The sequence below is a fragment of the Hydra viridissima genome, unplaced genomic scaffold, assembly GCF_058129835.1.
Source record: "Hydra viridissima isolate aposymbiotic clone 2 unplaced genomic scaffold, HvirCarnegie_v1 scaffold_12, whole genome shotgun sequence".
NCBI classification, from domain to species: Eukaryota; Metazoa; Cnidaria; class Hydrozoa; order Anthoathecata; family Hydridae; genus Hydra; species Hydra viridissima.
The window spans coordinates 12862166-12884420 of record NW_028324311.1 but is presented as its reverse complement, the minus strand read 5'-3'; the positions used below and the strand labels follow the sequence as shown (position 1 = coordinate 12884420).

The 22255-nt window shown below is 27.8% G+C and overlaps 1 protein-coding gene across 5 annotated transcripts; it reads right to left on the bottom strand.

Annotated features, from left to right (window-relative positions):
- Positions 1-1225: 1225 nt before the first annotated feature.
- Positions 1226-21278, bottom strand: LOC145193691 (small G protein signaling modulator 1-like). 5 transcript variants are annotated; one of them, XM_090069688.1, is made up of 21 exons: positions 21029-21278; positions 20783-20867; positions 20450-20525; positions 19727-19909; positions 17672-17807; positions 17400-17467; positions 16296-16582; positions 15056-15248; positions 14515-14796; positions 14210-14363; positions 13898-13962; positions 13608-13747; positions 12577-12645; positions 11587-12351; positions 8403-8530; positions 5324-5406; positions 4028-4137; positions 3787-3883; positions 2256-2367; positions 1883-1938; positions 1226-1397 (listed from the first exon to the last, which is right to left on the bottom strand). In XM_090069688.1, exons 2-21 carry the CDS (start codon positions 20819-20821, stop codon positions 1261-1263), a joined length of 3180 nt encoding a protein of 1059 aa, XP_089925814.1. In that variant the 5' UTR covers positions 20822-20867; positions 21029-21278; the 3' UTR covers positions 1226-1260. The 5 variants fall into 5 exon arrangements, 4 of the variants coding, with proteins under 4 accessions (XP_089925814.1, XP_089925813.1, XP_089925817.1 ...); XM_090069687.1 differs by lacking the exon at positions 21029-21278 and having other exon boundaries at positions 20783-20948; XM_090069690.1 differs by lacking the exons at positions 1226-1397; positions 1883-1938; positions 2256-2367; ... (3 more) ...; positions 8403-8530; positions 21029-21278 and adding an exon at positions 12448-12466 and having other exon boundaries at positions 11917-12351; positions 20783-20943.
- Positions 21279-22255: the final 977 nt, after the last annotated feature.

Genomic DNA, 22255 nt, shown 5'->3' with positions numbered 1-22255 from the left:
GGTCAATCTAGTTGTTCAAATACTCACAAATCCTTTGGTGTTTTTCACCTTGAAAATCTATTTGTTCTAACAAGTTATTTATCACCTCCTTGTTTTGCTATTTTGCCTGTCTACTTATTATCTGGAATCATCTTAAATCTGTGAGTCAAACCACCTTCAACTGGTATAAACTGAATGATTGTAAGTATGGGCGTATGGGTAGAGTGTGTCGTGTTAAGACATTTATTTAAAAAAAAAATTTTTTAATACCCTGATATGTTTAAAATATGCTTTCATCCATAAGTAAAGAGTGCGCTGGGGTTTGAGCCCCACCTGGGAGTTAGGTACAGGGGCTCAACTAAAATGTTATTTACTGCTATTTATGTAAATTAAGTTATGAATAATTAAAATGGCCTCAAAATTAAACCATTTGACATAATTGTTATGGGAGTTTAAAGAAATAAAAGGTGTATTTTGTATTTGAAGAAAAACTAAACGCCTCTCTATATTGAAATCCGATCCATAGAGTGAGTTTGTGATTTCGCAACGAAAAAGAGTTGAGTCATGGCCGTTAGGTTTCAAGACTAATTATTCATTCTTTACACATAGAATCTATTAATTTGATTTCATCAGTTGTTTTTTTTCATCAGTTCCTATTCATAGGAGTCTTTTTTTTGGGAATGGTAAACCTTAATTTAAAAGTTTTTTTTCATTCGATTGTTTGTCCTACTAAAAAATAAATTTCCTCATGCGCCTATTGAAACCACATGGACACACAGTTTTAACATCTTTGGGAACAACAAAGACAACATCTTATTCAGTTTAATTTTTCTGTTTATAAATTCAGGTAAATACATAATTAATATACAGTATTTTCTAATCTAGACAATTACTTTAAATACATTTAAGCATATTATTTTAAGTCAATTCAATAACATATGCCACTGTTACCTTTGGATTAAATAGTTTTAAGTGAGATAAGCTGTAGTTCAACAAATATTGCATCTGAAGAGATTCAAAAAAGCTCAACAACGCATTTCATCAGAGAAAAAGAGAAAGCTTCAGTAATGAGAACGTAAAATAAAAATTCCTTTCATTAGGAGTTTTTTAAATAAATAACTTATAAAAATGGACTGAAAATTTATATATATATATGTATATATGTATATATGTGTATATATATATATATATATATATATATATATATATATATATATATATATATATATATATATATATATATATATATATATATATATATATACACTACTTGCAACAATCCTAATATTCATTTAATTGCGTGACGCTTTCGACAGAATTCAAATCACTTTCGCCAGGTTGCATCAACTCTTGCAGTTTCCGGACAATGTTGCGTGCCAAATTAAGAGCAGCATGCGCGTCATGTTGCTCTGCCATTTCTAAGTTAATAAACAGCGTTTAGAGTACACCATTATTGAAAGATTTGATATACTTTATTCACAATGTAACACACACATTAAAAAATTAGGAACTTATAAGCTGCTGCTTTGTCTGGTTTCTTTTTAAACCAACATCAGGTTTTTACTTCATCTCCTCAAAAATATTGTAAAAAATATCGATTATTTTAAACCCATCACAAAATCCTAGGGGACAAAAATTTTGTGATGGGTTTAAAATAATCGATATTTTTTACAATATTTTTGAATACGCTCAGTGACTTTTTCTTTATGCAAAAAAAAAAAACTTTTTTTAAAATATTATCTGCCTCAAATGACTAAAGAGAACAGGAAATGTTGCATACACGTATTTTTTGATATATCTAAGCCAGAAGTCTTTAATTTTTTTCCCCTTTTAATTTAATATTCTATAAGTAAAACAGTAGCTATGAAACCTGTAATTCTTTTCGAAGAGAATGTAACCTTACCATTGAAGAACTTAATAATGTCAGTAAAATCCATTTTGTTATCAATTATGATTTCCCTAAAAATATATGGATAAGCTGTTAAACCTTGCGAGTAAAGATATTTTTTTCTTAAAGAACATATAAATTCATAAAAGCAATTGAAGTATAAAATTACTCCATCAATAATCACCAACAGTTATTTTCAATTACTTGCAGCTACTGTTATTAAAGTTTGATTATACTGGATTATGTACATGTTAAATATACTACAGTATATATTACATATTTTACAGTTTTGTAAAGTAATAAAGATCATTAACAAACTTATAAAATGAATTTGTCAATTAGAACATGTGCTTATTTCTAATGAAGAAAAAATATAACTTCTAAATACCTATAAAGCTCTATCAATGCCAGCGCAAAAAATAAACTAAAATTCTCAGAAGAAACACTTGCTGCAGACCAAATTGTTTCCCAAACCAAGAAAATATCGTCATAAAGAAGTTCTGTAAGAAAAAACATGTCAAAATATGTTTTAGTTAAAATATGATTATTTAAAAAATATCATGTATTTCAATAAAGAAATTCCTGTTGAATATTATGCTCAATCACAATGCAGTAGAAAAACTTGGATTTAATTTGCAAAATTAATCAAAAAGATTTTTTTAGTAAAGTATAGAAAATATAGATTCTCAAATGTTTACAACTAGATTTGCTCATAAATCTTTAGGAGAACAAGAAAATGATTCAAACAGAGAAAAATACAAAAATCTCATAAACAATTTAGAAACTTTTGATAAATCAAAATGGATTTCAGAAAGTGGTCCACGCTTTGCAGACATCCAGATTTAAAATCTGTTTAGTGCATGGATTTTGAGAATACAATACCAATGGGGACTGGAATAAAGTTCAAAAAGATCTCCAGTATTTGAATGCTGCTATAAATATCTTAATTGTCTTGACAGCTGAATGTGAGCGGTCATTTTTTGCAATGAATATTATCTCATCCATTTAAAACTCGCTAATGATGAAAGTTATATCTAGATTAATGTTTATATAACTGTTAGGCACACATATAAACAACTTTAGTCCAAAAAATTCTCTCATGCAGTGGTTTAGAAAAGAACATTGTGATGCAAACTTTGTAAATTGAGAGGCTGGTTCTACATCAAAGTCAATTAATGAAAATCAAACATTTCGGAAGATATTTTAAGAGTCCAAATGAGCTTGAAATGTCCAATTTATAAACAGATGAATTTGTACATTTGACATTTTTATTTTTCATTACTTTCCACTATGAGCTTTATATACACAATGTGATGGCGTAGTTCAAATGAAAGGGGGATGGTTAAACAAATATTTAAAATCATCCTATCGGCTTCCTAATCCCCACCCCACCCCCACTATATCTTGTACCCACAATGCCTTGCTTATTGCTGTATCTTCAATCTACAATGCCTTGCTTATTGCTATATCTTCAATCCACAATGTCTTGCTTATTGCTATATTTTCAATCTGCAATCCCTTGCTTATTCAAATGTCCAGTAATATTTTTATGAGCCTCAAATAAAACATTAGACCACTGATCTAAAAAAGAACATCTTTAGTGATGTTTTTCACTAAATAATTTCTCTTAATGTTTTTTGTAGGCGGTTCTCACAGTAAAAACTTTTCTCTATACCAAAACAGACAGTCATCTGTACACTAGATTTGTGGTTGTTTGTTCTGTGTACTGGTTTTTGTGACTCTGGTTTTTTGAACCAAAATTTGTTGCCATTAAAAGTAGTAAAACAAGTTGTTTTTTTTTTTTTTACTAAGTGGGTTTTCACCCATAAAATGCATAAGTCTCTATTGCTTGACACAGATTTGCATTTCTTAAGAGAAAAATATTTTGGTGTCTAAAAAAATTCTTTAAAGTTCATTACCTCTTTTGAAGTCCAGCAGAAGCCAGCGATAGGCAAAATAAAATATATTGTCATCTTCATGTACATCAAATACTTCATGAAGCTCTGGATCAAGGATCTACAAAACAAACTTTTCTCTTTGAATAAATATCAACAAAATTTAAACTAATTGATGCTCAATTAAAGGAATTAAACTTTGATTAAATTTGTAGGCTATCTAAACCACAGGCTCTTAATTCAGAATAAACATTTAAATACATACCTGAATTAATGATGCAAGGTTTGATAAATGAGTGTCCATTTTCTCGCCGTGTGGAAAATTTCCTCCGATTCTATCCATTAATTTTACAAAGCAACTGTATACTTTTGCTTCTAATGAAAATAAGTAGATAATTTTATAGAGATTTGAACTTTTTTTATGAATAATTTTAGCATTACTATGTAAATTGAGGTAATTAACTTGAACATTAGTTAATCTATGACATTCACACAAAGTAATCTTTGATATCTGTAATAGTATTTAGAGTATTAAGGGTCGGCAACTTGTGTTGAAAAAGCTTGCTATGATTAATTCAAAAAATTCTGAGAAGATTTTTCTTCAAATCTTTATTTTCGAAACCCTAATTTTTCTCTCATAACTCTTATTTTCTTGGAGTTTTCCAAAACTTTCTGATTTTTTTTTAGGATACTTTTATTCAATTTTTAAAGTAACCAATTCCTTACCATTCTGTTGATTACGTTCAATAAAACATATTTCACAGAAAAAACCAAAATGGCAAGAAGCAAAGCCCTATTTGGGAACACTGTGAGGAAGTTAAGAAGACACTGGTTGATAGTAAGAATAAGCTGTTGTCCAGATGTAGTCACAGGCATTACAAGATAAATGATGGAAATACATCAATGAGGACCTCAAGAGAGATCATTTTCAGTAGTTAAAAGCATAGGAAGGAAAGAATCTAAACTTGAAGCATCCAATTGAGACTGTTACTAATGATGATGAGGGTTGTTTGAGGGTGAAATGACTGGGAGCATTAAGGGAAAGTCATTGGTTGCAGCCAAGAGACAAAAATTAACAATCTCCAGCCGTGATCAACCAATTTCAAAATTTTCAAAGTGGAGATCAAATAACCCAAGACAACTATTTGATGTCAAAACCATAGCTTTTATTGCAAGAGGTATGCTTTTAATGACTTTTTTTATGTCATTTACTATGAAAACATTAGCAGCAGAGTGGTGAGATGAGGTGCATATTAAAAAACATATTGACTTATCATTAAATTCTTTTAATTGTTTTAAAATCTATAGGTAGCCACCCATTCAAAATTGAGACAAAAGCTTTTAAGGACTAATTGGTAAATATTAAACCAAGAACAATCAGCAAAAACATTTCCCAGATACAAGTTATCTTTGCTTATAATATATGTATATGTGTATATATATATATATATATATATATATATATATATATATATATATATATATATATATATATATATATATATATAGTTAACTCTAAATAATAGCTATAGACGATTCTCTTTTCAAAAACAAAACATACCGTCATCCATGATGACAAGCAGAGGTGCACAAAGGTCACACATCCCTTGAATATAGCCAATGTTTAGACGCTCCCAAACATAACTAAAGAAAATTTTTAAAGTAATATAGTTTCAGTTGAACCATAAAAGAGCTTAATCACCTTAAGACTAAATTTTAAACTTCTAATTTATAGGCATGAAATCTGGCAAAACATGATTGACTTAAAATTTTTTTGAGCGGTTTGCAAGTAGTTCTTTAAGTGGTTGACAAGTAATTCTTTAAGTGGTTGGCAAGTAATGGATTGTGAAAGAAATCAAAAATAGGAGCATAAATGCATAAAAACTAAACATTTTAGGTAAATAGCAGATTAATATAAAAGATAACTAATATTGTGTTTTAAAACATTGTTGTCCAGTCTTGAGAAAACGGATTTGTAAAAAAAAATGTGTTTCTTTAAAAGTCAGTTCTCAAAACTAAATATATTCCTTCCAACTATTGTTCCAAAGATTGTTCTAAATGTTGTATCATATTTTTTCTTATTTTAATTAAAAAGTTTGATCATTCAAATCTTAAAACAAATTTCCTGGTTGAATTGTATACTGCACTTGTATAAACTGTACTTGTATACTAAATTGCATCGGACTATCTTGTAACTAAACTTATGTTGAAGCATCATAATTTCCCACTAAAAATCAGTATGTCATGTCATTAAAGTGTAAACAACAGTGTACTCTAGCCATTTTAACCTTTATGAAACTGAAAATATTATTTTTCATACTAAAACATTACTTTTCATGCTAAACTGTTAAAAAGAATTTAAAGACAGAATTCTGCTCATATTACGAACAGACAGACTTAAGTTAGAGTTAACAAGAATTAGTTTAAAGTTGATAACTTTTTATGATACCAAAAAGTACTTAGGTTGTTAGGAAAGTTCGTAGAACTCCCCTATAAAAAAAAAAGAGTTTTTTTTAATTTTATTTTATCAAATGTTCAAAATAATGTCCATCGTTATCTATACAAAGTTGCATCCTTTCAAGCGATTTGTCAAACGTTTTTTAATACTATACTTTGGATATACTTTGAAGTAGCTTCATTATGCGAGTTTTTTGACTTTCAACGTCAGTATCGTCATCAAGATTTTTTTTAATCAAGTCGAATAGCCAATAATCAAATGGAGCTAAGTCTGGTGAGTATGGTGGGTGGCGAATTATTGTAATTCCAGTTTGGTTTAGACAATTTTTGAAGGTTTCAGTCAAAAATTGTCTAAACCATTTTTTTATATAATATTTGCTAGTAATGGTGTCTCCCTTTTCAACATAACCCAAATGAACAACACCTGTTGTATTGAAGAAGATGTAGAACATGTTTTTCGGCTAAAACCATGAACTAAAACCAACTCATCGGTTATGGCTTGTGCTGAAACTCCAAGTAGAGCATGGGTTTTAATATATGCTTGATATTCAAATTTTTCCATTTTTAAATTTTTTTCTTTTAAACGTTTATAATAAAATTTAAATAACTTTTTAAATAAACATTCAAAATATTTCAACAAGTACTTAAAATGTTCATAATTAAACACAGTTTAAAATGATATATATAAATTTAATTATTTGTCTCATTGTATCTTTATAGATGAAGTTCTACGAACTTTCCTAACGACCTAAGTATTTATATCTTCATAACATGCAGAATGTTTAAAGATGTGTTAGAGTAGATAAAGATAAATATAGTATGCAAATCTGCTTCAAAAGCTGCTTCCTTAAGAAAGCAATTATATTGAAATTCTAATTAAAACTCTAAATAAAAGAATGTTTTTTTTTCAATGTTTCATTAAAAAACAAAGATGTTTTACACATGATGCAGTTTTTAATGCGCTTTACTCAAAAAAAAAAAAAAAAAAATCTGAGTCATCACATGTAAATACTACATCTGATTATTCAAAAAAAAAACTCACTAAAATAGAAATTGATGATGAAGATGATGACACTATTGAATTGATGACCAATTGGTTATTAAAAAAGGCATTGAAGGTTGTTTTACCAAATTGTAGTTTTACCAAATTTTAATCCATTAAAACCTATCCAATTAGTAGTGGTATCAATTTACAGTAGAGAAGCCACTCTACTGACTGCAGCTAAAGCATTTGAACTAGTAATTGAAGAACTAGAAAAAATTGGCAAAGAAAAAAAAAAAAATTCTCTAGCTTATGAATTAAAAGAAACTTTCTTAGAAGATTAGATGAACACTTTTTACCACAGGACAGGTAATTCAATGTCAAATGTAACTATGACATTAAATTATCTGTCCTATGGTAAAAAGGTTTTGTGTCTGTTATTAGATTAACTACATTAGATCTGTTAAAATGGTTACAGGTAATCAACATGGTAGTAAAAAATATGGTAGTAAAAAATCTATCTATACAAGCAAAAAAAACATTACATTAACAAGAACTCTCATTTGCTGCAAAATTGAAAATAAAATGCTAATGAAATAAAAAGTAAGAACAATGTTGCTTATTAAAACCAGAAGATGATTTGAATACAAAAAATCAATACGCATGTATAAATGATATGTACATATTAATGATTTGGCTAAAGGAGCACTACTAGATCCAGGGTCTAATGTATTTAACACTACTTTAACACTATTACATCAACATCAGTAGAAGCAGAATGTATTTTCAACATTAGTGGGAATGTTGTTACAAAGTACATTATTTAATTTACTTAATTTTAATAACATTATTTATGTTTTCTAAGACATTTGTTTAGATCATTTGGTAATCATTTTATTAAAAAAATAACAAAAAAATTTCAATCTTAAAATTTCACACTTTACTATCTCAAAATCGTAATATTCATTTGAGATATCAACCATTAATCAAATTCTATATAATAACATTCAAAAAGGGATTTTTTGTCATTTTTGCTATTATTTTTGAATAACTGTTTTCTTGTATCAAATTTCTCACCAGCTTAAACGTATATTCTAATGGTTTGATTCTATCACTTAAATTTTACAATAGCTGAGTATTGAAAAGATATAAAAAAAAATTGTAGTTACTTGAATATAGTGAAAAAAACAAAGATGTTTACCACATCATTACATTGCGTAGCTTCTCCAAGTTTTTTTCTGTGGAAAAGAATGGATTAGTACGATCACATCTAAGAACATCCTTATCAATCCGATGAATATTGAGTGCAAAGTCTTTTAGATAATCATCCTACATATGAAAGTATAAAATTATAAATTATAATTAATATACATGGCTTATATATATATATAAGCCATGTATATTAATTATAATTGGGTTATATATATATATATATATATATATATATATATATATATATATATATATATATATATATATATATATATATAACCCATGCTTTACTCAACTTAGACCATAATATGTTTAGATAGAAATATAATACTTTTATATGAAGGATTATATATATATATATATGTATGTATGTGTATATATATACACACACACACACACACACACACACACACACACACACACACACACACACACACACACACACACACACTCACTCACTCACACACACACACACAAAGGATGCAGAAAAAGTATATTTTGGTATAATATTTTTTAGTCACTCATTTTAATTTCGTTGGATTCTATGTGAAATTGTGATCCAAAAAATATTATAGATTTGTTTATTTTTCAGTTGTGATTATGTTATGGATCATGAAAATCAACGTGTTACAATTGTAGAGTTGCACAAGGCGGGGATGCAGACAGCTTACATTGTTTGAATGACCGGGTTCAAGCAGCGAACCATCTAAAATATCGTGAAACATTACAAGGTCACAGGAGAGACTGAGGACTGTCCTCAAAGTTGCATTAACCACTGTGACCACTCCAGACAACACAAGGTGCAATATCAAATTCATCGGAATTCTAAGAAATTGATGTGCAAGATGGCTAAAGATCTGTGTCGAATAGGACACAGATCTTTAGCCATCTTGCATATCAATAGTTATTTTCACATAGTTATTTTCCATCCTCAGTGATGGTGTGGACCAAGATCTGCACCACCTGGAAGACGCTGCTGGTTTTCATCAAGAGAAACATCAAGATTAATGCTGCCAGCTACCAGCAGCAAGTCCTCTGCAACATAGTATGTAGATAAGATTCGCCAGATCTTAACACAATGGACTACTCCGTCTGGTCCATCCTGGAGGAAAAAATCTCAGGAACACTCAAAACAGCTCTGAGCCATGCCTGGGACGAGATAACGGTTGAACAATACGCGACCATCATTGAAAATTTTCCAAAGCGTGTAAAAAATGTGTTGAGGCTGATGAAGGCAATTTGAGCATTTGTAGTTTGATTTTTTTTGTTTATTGTTATTGTTATCGCTCTAATAAACTTTTTTATTTCTTGATTTGAACTATTTTGTTATTTATACAGCATTTTCGTGCTGTTGAAAGTGTTGAAAAAATTGTCAGAACTTTTTATGCACCCTATATACAGCTATTCACGAAAGTTTAAACGATTGCAGAACTTTTGTCAAGTATGTTTGGTTTTTGTTTAATAAAAAAAAACTGTAAAATGATATCGACTTAATTTTTTTTATTTATTAAAGAAAAAGTAATTAGCTTTAAAATGAGTATCAACATATTATAAAAATTTTAATATTTAGTTAGAAAAAAACAATTACAAAAAATCATATAGGAAAAATAAGAAGCACAAAAGTTTAAACGAATTGCAACATTTGAACAAAAAATTTAAAAAAAAGCAAAATTAATATTTAAAGTGTCCTCCTTTGTTTTTATAGCAAAGATAAACTCGTTTATGAATTGATTCAACTAATTTCATGCACATCACGCAAGGTACCTTCAGCCAGTACTCATTCAAAAGTTGTTTCAAATGCTGAGTTGATTGAACTTCATAGTATGTCAGTTGATTGTTGATCCAAGACCAAATATTTTCAATTGGGTTGAGATCTGTTGATCTAAGGCACCAAGGCATCACATTGAACTTTTTTTTCAAAAATATTCTTTGATTGAGTGAGCTGTGAGAGCTAAAGCCCCGTCTTGTTGAAAGATGAATTGCTTGCTTTTGCCATACAAGTGTCTGATTGATGGATTTAAACATGTTTCCAATATGTTCTTGTAGTTGTATTGATTAATTCGCCCTTGGTACAGCTCACAGAAGCCTATACCTTTGTGAGAAAAACATCCCCAGATGCCGACCGAACCTCCACCACCTTGTCGACGATGTTGCAAAAACATGTCTGAATATTTCTCAGTTGCAAATCTTTTCACATTCTTCCCTTGCAGTTTATGACTTGAAAATTAGCTTCATCACTCCAAATAACATTTGCCCACTGTTCTACAGACCAGTCCAGCCTTTCTTTGGACCACACTCGTCGTTTACGTTTATCCGTGATTGAAAGAATAGGTTTTCTAGCAGCTGTTTATGTTCCATTACCTTTGTCCAACAATGTTCGTCTTACAAGCTCTCTGCTAACTTTTGGATTATTTTTTGAGTTGTTGAAGGTTTGTGCAAGCTTTTTGTAGCTGAGTCTGGGGTTTTCTCTGCTCATTCTGAATATACCACTTTTGTCACAGTTGCTAAGTTTGGATGGTCTCCCAGTATGCTGCATGATGGAGATGCCCTTGGTAAGTTCCCAGCTTTTGATGGTTTTTCGAACGCAAGATTTAGAAATGTGAAGCATTTTGCCTATTTGAATGTTTGTGTGATTTTTTGTCCTCGCCATACCAATAACTTGCCACTTGATCTCACTAGAAACTGCTTTGCAACCCATTTGCACGCAATTGAAAATAATTTGAAATTTACAATATTTCAAGTTGATTTTTTAAAATTTAAAAGCTGCCTGATGATGTTGCGCTAAATTTTTTGATTGTAATTGACTCATTTTGACTTTATTTAAAAATAAAAAAAATTTTCGCCCCGGATTTATCAATTAATTACCAAATAATTGATCCTAAATAAAATCGTTTAAACTTTTGTGACACCTCTTAATTTGTATCACCTACCTTTTCATGAAATTTCTGAGTAAACAGTGATGAGTCGAAACCTACTTTTTTTAATTTTATTAAAAAATGACCTGTATACCAAATTAGAAAAAAAACTATTTTGAAATCTATTTCCGTTAGATTTTTATTCAAGAAAAACTGAAGATTAGATCTTAAAATTCTGTAGTCGTTTAAACTTTCGTGAATAGCTGTGTATACACATACATGTTTAGATAGAAATAACTGTATATAGTTACTACATACCGTATAGCTACTTGCTAAAGATGAAGTTGAATCTTTCTTTGTTAAAGATGCATCTTCCCCATTAATAATGACAACATCATGTCTATTGCTTTTTGATTGATCATAAAGTACTTCGGATGAGGCTGCTGTGAAATCAATCTCATCTACAAGCTGTAAACAAGATAGACACATCATGCCTTCATGGAACTTGTCAAAATTTTCAGAAGAGCTATTTTCATCTTCATCCATCTCTTTACCACATTTACAGCAAGTGTGTTCAATATTGAAACTTTCGATCTTGGGAACAAACTTTTTATGTAAACCTTCAAACTGATCTAAAGGAACTTTTGGTTTTTCTTTTTTTTTAGTAATATTTTTCCAAGCTAAAACACCTTTTTTTGATGCTTTTTGTACCATTTCTCTTAAGTTATGTTTTGTTTCAAGTATGCTAGCTATAACAGAAAAATCTGTGTTTTTATTTATCTTTTCTGGAGGATTAATGTCATTTAAAACTGAATCTGGGATATCAGTTGAGATAACATCTGATGATAAAGTATCATCTAAACTAGATTTTGTATCATTATGGATCTCATGATGAAAAAACGTTTCTCCATTTGCAAATCCATTAAGAGCAAGAAGATCTCTCTCTTGTTCTTGTAAGTGCTTTTCAATTACTTTGCACTCTTTCAACAGTGCCATATAATTCTCATTGACCATTTTATCATAAACTTCAATTAGGTTGCCTTGTAATGTAAAGGCATAATGTCCTAATATGTATGGCCAAACCTGGAGATATAAAAGAAAACTTTTGGTTCAAAAGTTAATCATACACCAATAATGATGATTGTGATGATGATAATACTAAGATTCTAGAAGCATTACCTTAGAACCAATTTTTGAGCTATGAAAAGTAAATGAAAAATTATACCTTTACAATGAGATGGAAGATCTTAAGTAAATGTAAAAAACCTATTACTTCAAAAGGTTTTAATGTATTTCAAAAAACTTTACCTCTTTTCTGATAACATTTTCAATACCACCAAAATAAACATACTGTCTCAACTCTGCTTTACACAATGTCTACAAATAAAAAGATAGAAAGAGAATAATTTTAAGAAAAAATAGTACAATATTAGGAGAAATCATTTTTCAGAAAAAAAATTAACACATCTTAACAAAATATTAAACCAGATTCTTTTAGGGAATATTATGCTAAAACAATTTAATAATGAAAAATATTACCAAAGCTTAAAATATTTTATAATTTGGCAAAATATCTACTAAAACTGATTATCTAAAGACAATATTTCAGAAACATTTTTTAGATTAAAAAAAAAACCTTGAATAACATTTTTTTTCATTTATAATTAGAAGATATTTTATTAGAAGGTGTTTAAGAAAATAAATATTTATAGAACTGCTGCAATATCTCACTGGTATTTAGAAGATAAATATTTATAGAACTGCTGCAATATCTCACTGGTATTTAGAAGATAAATATTTATAGAACTGCTGTAATACCTTGCTGGTATTTTAAAAACAAACATTTATTGAGCTGGTGCAATAACTTACTGGTATTTTGAAGACAAATATTTATTGAGTTGCTGCAATATCTCACTGGGATTTTAGAAGACAAATGTCGCAATAAAAAAAAAGTTTAACTGCGTTAATTATCTTGCAATTACACCACAAAAAATTTTACTTTCAAAAAACAGAAATTTTTTCTTCTAAGTTATAGGTGCAGCTATTTACATTTTTATGATTTTGAATAGATTTCATAAAACATCAAAAATATCTATGCAAGTTTATTTACATGAGTTCATTGCATGTGTAATTTATGCAAGCATATTTTGTGTATATTTTGTGTATTTTTTATATATTTCTTAGCATAAATGTTTTGAGTAAATTTTTAATCAAATCTTGAAAGAGTAACCTGGAAGAGTAATTGAACAACATTTATGGATATGGCTTAACTTGATTAGCATTAAATAAATATATTAAGCATTAACAATAAGGAATATTAATCAAGACTCATTAATTACCAGCCCCTTTTTTTTCATACTCTCCCATATTTCCTTTGTAAGCCCTTGTTCTTTATTTTCATTAAAGTCACCAGACCATGGTAACACTAAAGATGCCAAATGTGTACGAACTGTTTTTAAATGTCTGTAACTTGCAAGCCCTGTTAAAAGAGAAGAATACTAAGTTCTTTGTCTTTATAGAAACTAGCCATTACAAAACAATATTTATGCCAAAATATCTAGGTGGGCTATCTCTAGCTTACATTTACAAGAAGAATTACAGTACAGAACAAAGTATCAAAAATTCTCACATCCATTAAAAGCTCTAGCTAATATTTGATGCTTCATTTTTTCACATGCCAAGTTCAAAACAACTCTAAAAACATTAATTTTTGCATTTAAAAACAGATCAAAATTTTGTTGCAAAGATCAGAAATAATTTTACAAAAGAATAATGAATTAAAGTAAACTTTCAATTACACTTGAGCACAAATGACAAAGATTATAATTTTGTAATAACTATGAGCTGAATTTAGACAATAGATAAGATGCTGGTGCAAATGCGATTTTTCTTTCATTTTTGATAAACTGTAAAATTAAGTTAAATTATGAGTTTTAAATACCTGGGTAGTATTGCACACCCACCTCCCAGTCTTGTACTGTAATGAACTTTTGGCAATAGTAATTTTTTTTCCTGAGAATTCTTGCGCCAAGGGTTTGAAAAAATGCCTGTGGAAGGGGAAGACTTCAATAATAGCTGTTTTAAGTCAGATTCATCTAGAGAAAGTGTTATTTAAAGCTATTTGAATTAAACTGGAATCTGAAATAATGTTACGTTAGATGACAACATATATTAAAAAAAGATTCATCATACATTAGAACAGAAAAAATTTTTTTTTTAATTGAGCTGTATCAAACAAGAAAGTACCTATATTTGTAGAAGAATTAAAAACCACTCGAAAAACATAGTCATTTCCTGCTAAAGGACCATGAATGCTACTGGTCAATTTATTTGGAAGAAGCTTTTTTAGCTTAGGCCAGCTAAAACTATTATCTTGTTTAAAAAGGGGAGGATCTAGCCGCCCATGTGGATAAAGTCCTTGTTCAAGACAAGACAGAAAGGAAATAAGTGATGCACCAGATTGAAAAGTTAAAGGAGGAAGTTGGGTGCCATCTTGACTAATCAAAACAATTTTCTCACTACTGTTGCCTAAATAAAATAAAATATTTTCAAAAAATTATTTGGTAGCTTCAGTTTGAACATGTTAACACTGAAGGCTTCTAAAACACCACTTTTTCTTGTTAAAATTTTTTTTGTAAAAATTTGATTATAACTGTCATGGAAATATGCATGAATTACTAATATTTTAATAAAAAAATCATATGAAATATGTTTTATTTATAGAAAGATATGTTAGTAAGTAAATTAGAAACTTTAAAACTAAAAAACTTATTCTACATAATCATACTTGAACTGTGACAATGTAAGTATACAATATCAGATAAATCTATTGTTACAGCATGGTCCCAATATTTGCATTTTTCATCAATGGATGGGAAGTTACTTGTGTGTAACATAGGATTTGGTGTCCATTTTAATAAAAGATCATCAATAGATCTGTGCAATGAAAGGTATCCATGCAGTGGACTTTCTGCATCAGTCTAAAAGCAGAAAAAAAGTTTCAACTACTCTTGTTACCATAACTTATACATATGCTATAATTTTTAAAAGTAATGCAGCCTTTAACTTAAAAGAATCAATTTCAGTAAATTATCAGAAAAATAAAATCTTGTAATTACATCCTTTAATACATTCAAATCATAATTTTTTTTAAAAGAATTTCCAAGTAGCTGAATATTAACTGATTTTTCAGCATATTTAATGAAGTTACAGAGCCAGTAAGTAACATTTAGTTTTAATATAAACTATTGAAAAACTAGGAAATGGAAAACTATCTTACCCTATAGCTCTGAGCAAAAAACATTCAAAGATAAATTTGTATTTATTTTTACTATTGCTTTTATTAGTAATTAAAATGCAGTTGTGATACAAAAATTAATTAAAATGAAAGAAAAGCAAAACAATGATTTTCATGAGTAAGAAACAACAACAAAGTGTTTTTACTTCGATTTTTAGCAAAAAAGAAAAATAAATAATTAATGTTTTTTTGAAAAACAATTTCAAAAAAGAAAAAGAAGAAAAAAAAAAGAAAAATTAAGTTTATTCCTTATCATTTTAAAACTTTTATTACAAATCAAATATTGATTTCTACTTGTTAAATATTGAAAAACAATTCTTATAATTAAGATGTCAATTGATACAAATTCTAAACATTTAAGAAAATAATATTTGGATGCTTTTAAAAGAAAAAAAAAAAAGAAAAAAAAAAAGAAAAAAAAAAAAGAAAAAAAAGACAACTCCATTAAAAATATTGAATAAAAAAAAAATTCAACAACAAACTTTAAAACCAAAAATAAAAGCATTGTTACTAGTTACTGCTCTTTTTTTATGAGCTCAAACAACATGGCTGGAAATTTGTTTTTTTTTTCTAATCTTAATATTAATTGAACATCATAATGTTTGGATTGTACAAAAAATATATCAAGAAATTTCTGTTACAGTTTTACATATTTGCTTTAACAAACCATAGAGCTAAAAGTTACTATTTGCCAATCATGAAAATATTTCAGATAAACATAAATTAGTACCGTAGCAACAATAACATTATTCTTCCCATACAATAATGTTGTGTCTGCATTTTGGTGCAAAGACTCAACATGCTCTCGTGCTAGAATGGGGGTGCCTGCCATTGCTGGACTTCTATCTATGGAATTTACAAACAAACAGCGCTTTTTTGAACCTGGAATCTTAAAAGAGTTACTCATAGTAGGAGAACTGTAAATGCGATGCCTCTGAACTAGCTCATGAGCAGTAGGATCATTCCAAGTCATATCAGGGGTTCTCATTCTTGAGAAATCTAGAGAGCATGGGCCATCTAAAAAATGCATGCTGAAATTAAACATTTTACTATTTTCAATTAATTCAATTAAAACTAAAATTTTAGTAAAGTAAAAGAAATAGGTTGGTTTTCCCTCAAAAACTTATTTCTCATCAAATTGAAAACCCTGAAATATAACTTTCACTAAGATTGAACACATATTTGCTAATTTATTTTAAAAAGAGGAAAAAGGTGGAATTATTGACAGATATTTTGGATTTTATTTCCTTTTCTGTCTTACAGCTATTCTAGAGGTGACTTAAATGTGTTGCTGTTGTAAAACATGTTGTGGTTGCATAGTCTTCAAATATATTTGATATAACTTGCTTAAAATAAGATTTATTTGATAAAAATTTTTATAAAATAATTATAAATCACAGTTTTGCTAGCTATTAAAATGAATTAACTCCACTAAAATCTAACTGCTCTAGATCAAGCTCCTTACCTAGAAAAGAGAATCTCTCACAGATAATAGTTAAACCAACAAAATATCAATAGAAAAAAGAGCTGAAACTTCAACTAATCATTAAACTACAGATCTTTATACTTCTACAAAGTTCTGCAGATTATTTTTGAAAAAATTTCTTTTTTATTTTCCTAATCTCAAAGTGTTGAGCAAATCTCAATAACTTTTGGTCAATTAGGCTGTGCTGCTAAGACTTGATGGAGTTTTTGTAGATACTGTAACAGGCTATCATTACAAAGTTTCAGGTAAGCTACATATCAAGTAGACTTTTAAACAAAATAAAACAAGAAAATGTTAAACATTGTACTCTTTTCTGCTTGCATTTTATACTGTATTAAAAGTTGTTACCAAGTAGCCAAACTAATAAGGGGCCATGGACAGGATCAGCAAGTAGAGCATCTGATTCATAAAACTCACTAAAAAAAAGAGTAATTTTTAAATGCTTATACAACTTATTATTAGCAACCAAGATAAATGAGTTACTAATCTATCATTACTGAATTAAATGACACCATTGAAATAATTACATAGCAGTATTAAAAAAAAAAAAAAAAAAAACAAAGAAAGTTGAGTATTGTAGAAACGTTTTAGCAAAAAAAATTCATAGAATATTTATATACTTTGCATTCTCAACTAATGAGCCCAAAATGGTGGTCAAAAGTCTTTCAAGAAGAGCTAATCTTATCCATAAATATTTAGTACAAAAACCAGAGTAACCATTAAGTCTTCGTTTTTCAGGGGTGTTAAGCTCCACTTCTATAATAAAGAAGCAACCATATTAGAAGGAACTAAAGAGGAAAAAAAAACAAAAACTTTTTTAGCAGACCATTAGTTTACAAAGAAAACTATCTTTAATTGTTTATCATCTGATCAAAGGTCATAGGTTTATTCTTTGTCAAATCATATAATGCAAGCAGTCCATATAAATTTATCTTGTTCCAGATTTAAGTGGCACAAAAACATTAAAAACCCTAAAACCTGAGCTTTTGCCTCAAAACTGTTAGACTCAAGTTTACCCCAAGTTTTACAAAAAAACTAAAAAATATGAATATATTTTTAAACTTTAAGAGCCTGTTCAGCAGTTAAAGTCATAAAAATTAGAAAGCAGCTAACTTTAATTATGGTCAAAGAAACAACACCACTTTGTCAAATGTACAACATACATGTAATGTTGTTGACAACTTTTTTATAAAAGCCTAAATTTGATATTTCTTGGTCAAAAGTGGAAAAAAGCAAAACTAAAATTGTTTGGCAAGATAATCTTCAAATAGTGTAAACAGGAAACAAAAAATGGCTGGTATCAAGCAATAGTTACTGCTTGGTTATTTATAAAATCAATTGAAAGTAAAGGGAAAAGCTTGATTAGAATGCAGATATTAATTTCAACTTTTTTTTTTTACTAACCCATACTTAATGCTATTGGTAAGAATTTTCAAAATTTTCAAGGAGTTGCAAAACTTTATAACTGCCTTCACCTTAGTATTAAAAATCCTGTTTCACAATTACTTAAATGATTAATGAAATTTATGTAAGCAGCATTTAAACTGTTATAAAAAAAACGCTTTTTAAAGATGGATTTAAAATAAATTGTAATTTTGGATGAGTATTGAGTTTTGAATATCATAAAAGAACTTTGTTTATGAAGTAAAAAAAAAAGACTAGACAGTCTTTTTTTAAATAGTGTAACATAATAGTATAACATGACAACACTTAATAATACAACATAATGCACATTAGATTTCTATTTGCTGCTAAATCCTTTAAGCTACCTGAGTAAAATTGTAACAATACATATATATATATATACATACAATTGATCAACTTTACAACTATGCATCCAAATTAGGATGATTTTGACTATTTCTACATTTTAGATTTAAAACTGATGATTAAGCAGAGTAGGGCATTACATTTATTTTATTTTCTTCTGCCTGCACTAGTGTCTTTTTCTTTTGAATTCTATAAAGATTTTAATTTGGTTAAACTTATCAGCATTGACAATTTTGTGGAAAAAAATTAATAATAATCGATTAAAATGTTATCATTCTAGGTTGGTTGAAAAAGCTTTGAGCAGAAATCAACTTACAACATGGGCCAATTTAATGTATATTCAAATTGTGCAATGAATCTTTATTTAGATGTTTGTATCCTACCAGGTAGTAACATGCTGTAAAATTACCTGTTACTTTTTTTCTTAATAATATTGTAAATGAATGCATTAACTCAGTTTTCAATAAGAGATTTAACACAGTACTCATTTGTTAACATGATTTGGGATGATTGACCAATAATGTTTACCTACTCCATTTGTCTAGCCATGAGATTTACTTATCCATCAATCATGTGATTAATTAAAATCTACTCATAATTATTTCATCAATTTTTACCAACTTTTGAGGGTTTAAGAAAGAAAGATTGAAATAAAAAAAGAAAAGATTGAGGGTTTAAAAAAGAAAGATCCATAATGTCAGATTTAATTAGAAGAAAGTTAAACTTTAAAGACATTGTATATTTTAATGCTTAGGGATACTAGGGACAGCACAAAGATCTTCAACTGTATGATTTGACACACAACAACCCCATAATCCCACTATAATTACCCTGTAACTTTTAAATTTTTTCATACGTGAGTATATATATTGCAGTAAAAGTCAAAGTAATTTTTTTTTAAATACCTGGAGAAAATCTTCCTTTAGATTGATGAATATGTGACATATGTGTTGACATTCGTAAAACACTTGCAGCAGTAGAGCATAGTTTTGCAAGTTTGACTAAAACATCAAAACTGTCATTTGTTGCAGGAAAAAGGCCACCCACACGTTTTTTTAATTTATGAGTGATACAACAATCTACAGCACCTACAAAAATTCATCAATTAAAAGCTTTCTAGATAAATAAAATTTAACAAAAACTCCCATGGCTAATAAAACTCAACTCTAACTTAAAAAAAAAAGAATATTTTTTACACATTTTAAGATAAAATAGCTTTAAAAACATTTATATTTGAAAAAAAAAGCTTTACTCAATCATACTAGATTCAGAAACATATTTAATCTGATTTAAGCAAGTGCAAGTTTACAATTGCTAATTTGAATAGTTTAACAATTATCAGGAAGTTCATGAGTTATATTTAGGGACACTTAAAAATGGGGCATATAAGGGACACTTAAAAATATGATATACACTGAGAACAAGTCAGAAACATTTTTTTTATGACAAACATTTTAAGAAAGACTTACTAGTTAATCTTCAAAAAGCTAATTTTTTCAAGAAGTAAAACCTGTGTGTTTTTGTTTTGTTGTTGTTGTTAGTTACATAAAAATAGACCAGTCATTTAAAAAAGTTAACAACAATACTCAAAATTAACAAAACTTTTAAATTTTTTCAATTTCACATACCACATAGTGATGTAACTAGACTGCTATCTGTATGTATAAACTTTTTAGATACAGCTTCACCAATTAACTTCTTAGCCTAAAAAAAATTTAATAATCCAAGTTACTAAAATTTATATTCTTTTCTCTTTAAGTCCAATATATTAAAAAATAGCCCACAATTGAATTAAAAAAATTATAAAGTATTATGGGTTAAGCAACATGGTTAGTACTTAATGCCAATAGTCAGATCTTAAAAAACCATCATTCAGTACACTTTTTCTTTAAGAGATTTTTGTTCAACTTAAAAGGATTTTAAATATTTTTGTTAAGTAATATCAAAAAAATGGATATTACCTCCCTCTTTACATTTTCCAGTAGCTCTACTTTTTCCATACTTGAACATAATATTTTAAATCAAGTTGGAACATATCATAAATATCTACACAAACATTTTGACAATTATTTATAAATAGAATTCTGTTCATTTCGCATTTTTACACATAGTGGTTTTTAATAACCTAACTTTAAAGCAAATTAGGTAATAAAGTGTTATAAAATTTATCTTAAGATAATTAGCTACAGTTAGAAAAATGATGATACCTCGTTAGAAAAAAAACTGGAAAAGGTTCCTTTTTGTTTGAATGCGATTGATAATTGTAAGAATAAATAGTGCAGTAAAATATGTTAATGAAACTTAAATTGAAGACAGATAAGAAAGCGAAATACGAGTTTACATGCAATTGTTTTTAAAATTTATTTATTTATATTGCAATTGTCAATGAAAAGTTTTCTACAACTAGCTTAACAATGTTTGTTTTTACATTTGGGCCGACGTCTGCTGCAAACAAGAATCAACAATAACCCTTTAAATGCAAATAACGATTAAATGTGTTCGAACTTGAAACAATAATAGTAGAAACCATCCGATTGGTGGGTGATAAATGAAATATTACTTAGACCTGATTTACATTCTGAATCATTTCACACAAAATGTCTCATTAAAATGATGTAAAAAAGTTGAAATGCAAATCAAAACAACACTTAAACTCTTTATACTACCTGTAAATATATTATATTATATTATAAATAAAATAGCCTCAATAAGCTTAGACCGTTACATTTCTCTTTGAAACAAACTTCAACATTTGCTTGATCTTACTATGATCTTGCTATTTATTGCTACTTTTGATGTTGTAATTCAACGAATGAACTGAAGACGATGAGACATTTTATGCCTTACATGCTCCACATGTCCACTGCATGATTAAGATAAATTGGGTTGAATTGTTATTATTGTTATTATTATTATTATTATTATTATTATTATTATTATTATTATTATTATTATTATTATTATTATTATTATTATTATTATTATTATTATTATTATTTTTATTATTGTTATTATTATTATTATTAATATTATTATTATTATTAACATTATTGTTATTATTATTATTATTATTATTATTATTATTATTATTATTATTGTTATTATTATTATTATTATTATTAATATTATTATTATTATTAACATTATTGTTATTATTATTATTATTATTATTATTATTATTATTATTATTATTATTATTATTATTATTATTATTATTATTATTATTATTATTATTATTATTATTATTATTATTATTATTATTATTATTATTATTATTATTATTATTATTATTGTTATTGTTGTTTGAAGAATTCTTTGTACCGAAATTTAAATATTTAATTAGTCTTATTAACTTAAAAGGTGTAATTTTCTCTGTATAAACTCAGTTTTTTCCATCATGTCAGGGTTTTTCAGAATGGGAGTTAAAAAACAAT